We start from the raw sequence: 3914 nt of genomic DNA, 5'->3' as shown, positions 1-3914 counted from the left end.
GACAACTCTTGATTTATTCTTGACCAAACGGACCCGTTCTTCTTCTTGTATCTCTTAGCCTGGTTGATATCGTTCTGCACATCACTACGCGATAGGTTTATTCCCTGGCTCTTCTCTGTCCTTTCATAGAGTTTTGTCGCTGTCATGACGGCATCCCAACTTTGTAATATACTGTCGCGGCCAGTGAGCGTGCGAATGAGGCCATCATGCCGCACGTTTTGCCGAAAGGCCGAGCTCATGAGTTTTTCACCGATTCCACCAATGTTGAGCCCCTCTTTGTTGAAGCGGCTGATAAATACTTCAATGATTTAATTATCCTGGCGGGTAACATTAAGAATATACGTCGGGTCGCTGACATGGCGTTGTTGTTGGCTGAAGTGTTGGGTGAACTTGTGAGCTAAGTCATCCCAATTAGTGATCCACCCTTCAGGTAAGTGTTCAAACCACGTGCGTGCAACGCCGACAAAGGTTAATGTAAACTTGTGACACCATAAGGGCATGGTACATCCTTAGACCATTCCTGCAGTGATGTTGTCTGTAGATGTTCATCTGGATCAGACAACCCATAATTCTTTCCTACTGATGGCATGATTTTTGGGTTTGCCAAGAAGTCCCCCCTATGCAATTTTCCTGAAAAACTTTGACGTTCTAGCCGACGCAGCCGGCCTATAAGGCTCCTAGAAATCAACATTGGCATCAGGATGATACTCAATGAATTTCTTGTCGGGTGTATTACGGAGGTCCGCCCTCTCCTAACTTTCTATCACATTGTAGGTTCCCTGGACGGATCTGCACGGGATATCTCGATCTACGTAGGTGCGGAATCCCTGCGTAGGTCGTTACGAGCGTAGAAGAAACGAATAGATCAAACACGATACGATAAACAAACACGTTATATTATAACCAAAACACGTGATACAATATCACTATTATAGACACGGACTCTCGTCCTCACGTTACAGCTCTCGTAACTTTGATAATGATCACACCAACTCTTTTCTAAGCTAAGCCGTAACCTATATAAATACACGACAACTTCGCCTGGCATGTTCAGGCGAAGTTGTCCATAACTTCGCTTGACTAACAAGTTCGCCTAAACAGCGAACTTGTTAGTAACTTCGCTTAAGACATATAAAACATAATTAATCATTACAGACTCGATTACAGACACTAGACTATGAACTACTGACATTATGCACCAACACACATTGAAATTCCATCACCCTACATCCACTTGGAGCTGATTCATGTTCATCTTCCTCATTGTCTTGATCATCGGCCTCGTTGTTGCTCGAGGCCTCGCCAAACAGAGTTATGCGCCGAACTCCAGATGAAAACTTTTCTTGCATCCTTACCATCATCTTTTTCCCACTCTACATCTCACCATGCCATGAAACTTGGTGGTAGCGTGGTTTGTGGTTGCTGATGTGGGCAAAATCTGGTGCTAGCAGTTACAGTGAAATTGAGCGGAGGGTTAGACGCGTTAACGATGTCCTTCTCGTTGGTTGTAACGGTGTCTTGCACCGGATTCACCCTTTGTTGGGCGGCTAACGTTTTTCCCGCCACAGGGGTAGGTGTTTTTCCACTCATTTCAACCGAATAGCTAAATTTTTTTTGATAAAGCTAGTTCTAGCCAAATGCACGGATGACGCCAATGAAGAAACACATATTTAACCCTCGGCCTAATTACTTACTCCTCATGTTAAAGTTAAGTATTTCCCAAGAGGCTAAACTACGATTCGGCTAAAACGAGTAGCAACACCTGTAAAACAGCTCGTTACGAGAAGGAGATGGGAGGTCTTCTCGTAACCAGCATCCAGCGTGAGAATCAGTATAGTAGACTAAATCTATAATAAACACAAGTTGTCGCGGAGTACTAGTGAGTGTTCTTCCAGGAAAGTTAAGATCCTTTAACCGTTGGAGACTAAATGGTATTTAAAGTCGTATGAGACGATAGAAGGTGTGGGTCGCCTGCCATGTCAGGAATTCCACCAATTTGAGAGCTTGCACGTGCCCCAGGGAAGTTGGTGAATAAAATAGTTGACTGATAGTGACATTTGTACTATGTAGTATTATTAACGGTCTGTTGTCAATTCCTTATTGGTTGGGCGCTATATTCAATAGAATACTTCATTTTTATACCATACCTAGAAAGATCTTTGGCATCACTCTTCCCAGGATGTCAGGGAATGTTCCGCGCCTGGTATAATGTCCATCAGCGCAAATATTTGTCAACACCTTGTACTTAGTATTTGGTGCATGACTTTTCCAAGGAATATGTAGGTCCGTTTCGCAGAGGCCTTTGTTGTTTCTTAGTTGAGTGTAAGTCCCTATCTCTTCAGAAAAATATACATAGGCATACAATAATGGCAGATAGATATTACTATTAACCGATTATAGGACGTTACAAGAGCATAGATGAGTCAAAACTCAAAACACACCACGAGTTGTACACACACATACATGCTAGATCGAATACTATAAGAGCTAGACTTCCCTGAATTTAGTTTTGTCATTTAATACTGTTTTTTCTTTTTTTATTTATCTATTTTTTATTTTTTGAAATTTCTTAATAACAATACACACGTGTTGTTACATATTCTTTGAATAAATTAAGTTTACCGTAGAATAGGGCCAATGTTAGTAATAAGCTCAGTTGTTTGACCACAAAGGTTGGTCCATGTTGGAAACTTAAAACCTCACTCGGTTTCCTCAGTCAACCTTTGACTCTCCCACCAAATACTTCCCACACACACGTGTGTATATATATATATATATTCCCACCCCCTTCACTTGCAACTGAATCCATCTCCCCAAAATATGGACACTGCTTCATGTGTTTACGAAGACAAGGCCGTCATTCATGAGCTAACTCAAGGGCTACAAATGGCACAACAACTAAGGGTTCATCTGCATTCACCGAAAGCAAGAAACTTCTACATACAAATGATCTTATCTTCTTATTACAACGCACTTTGCGTTCTCCGATCGAGCTACTCTGCTGAGCCTGGGCGACTACCCGTTCTGCCTGAATCGTTAATATCCTTCGAGAGCCCAGGAACTAACAAACTCTGTCAGCAGAGCAAAAAGGTCATTCCCAGAAAGAGGTATATTGAAATTATTGTATTTTCACTCCCACATTAATATTGTGTGAATGTGTGCAAGTTCTAAATATTTTCTTTCTTGTTTTGTCACAGAAAAGAGTTAACATCGGAAGATCAAGTTAGAACATGTAAGGCACAGAAATGCTTTGCAACTAAACAAATGCAGGATGTAGACCCAAGAGTATTTACTCAGCCGGCCTCACCTTCGCCCGAAAAACATGATATAAAGCCAAGTCCCGGTGCATTGTTCTCAAATCTCAGAGCCAACCTGAGTGTAAACACCTCGGAGGATTACCAACAACTTCATTATCCAAATTATTATGATTATGAATTAACACCTATTTATTCACCGGTGTTTATCTCCCCAGTTACCTCTGAATCAACTAATTTCACAGAGTGGGGAAGTTCGCAGTCTTTGAATTTCTTGGCCGATCCGGCAGATGTAGACACGGGTTTTGATTTTGGTAACTCTTTGTTTTAGAAGGTTAAAGTTTAGAATTATAGAGTGGATATACAATAAATAAGTTCTGCATTATACGAACAAGAGCGTAATATGTCTAAAATCAATGCATTAGTATCATTTATACGGAATTTCAATTGTCACCATTTTGTACTATAGAACGATACATGGAATGAATTCCTGAAGGGCACGCTCGTTTTACATAATGAATGAAATTTGCATAGGATTTGATATTTGAAAGTATTGGATTTGGAATCTGATCAACATTTCAAACAACTGGAATATGAGGGAATTGAAATCCAATTACATTCTTAATATGTTCGTTTGACAAATTAATTGTAATCTAACGA

The 3914-nt window shown here is 40.6% G+C and overlaps 1 protein-coding gene across 1 annotated transcript; it reads left to right on the top strand.

Moving 5' to 3' along the window:
• The first annotated feature begins 2820 nt into the window (after positions 1–2820).
• LOC143585156 (uncharacterized) lies at positions 2821–3639 on the top strand. The gene is made up of 2 exons (XM_077067004.1): positions 2821–3107; positions 3180–3639. The coding sequence occupies exons 1-2, from the start codon at positions 2821–2823 to the stop codon at positions 3583–3585; spliced, it is 693 nt and encodes a 230-aa protein (XP_076923119.1). The 3' UTR covers positions 3586–3639.
• The last annotated feature ends 275 nt before the right edge of the window (positions 3640–3914 follow it).

This window comes from Bidens hawaiensis, unplaced genomic scaffold (genome assembly GCF_021521415.1).
Source record: "Bidens hawaiensis isolate Kalapana, Puna unplaced genomic scaffold, B.hawaiensis_p1.1 tig00033588_1, whole genome shotgun sequence".
Taxonomy (NCBI): domain Eukaryota; kingdom Viridiplantae; phylum Streptophyta; class Magnoliopsida; order Asterales; family Asteraceae; genus Bidens; species Bidens hawaiensis.
Note: the sequence above shows the minus strand (reverse complement) of the source record. Positions and strands in the feature narration are given on the sequence as shown.

Bases quoted from the DNA above. Each gene is read 5' to 3' on its own strand.
- LOC143585156 (XM_077067004.1), top strand. From the start codon at position 2,821: ATGGACACTGCTTCATGTGTTTACGAAGACAAGGCCGTCATTCATGAG. The intron at 3,108-3,179 runs GTATATTGAAAT...CTAAATATTTTC, and splicing joins AAGGTCATTCCCAGAAAGAG to TTTCTTGTTTTGTCACAGAA.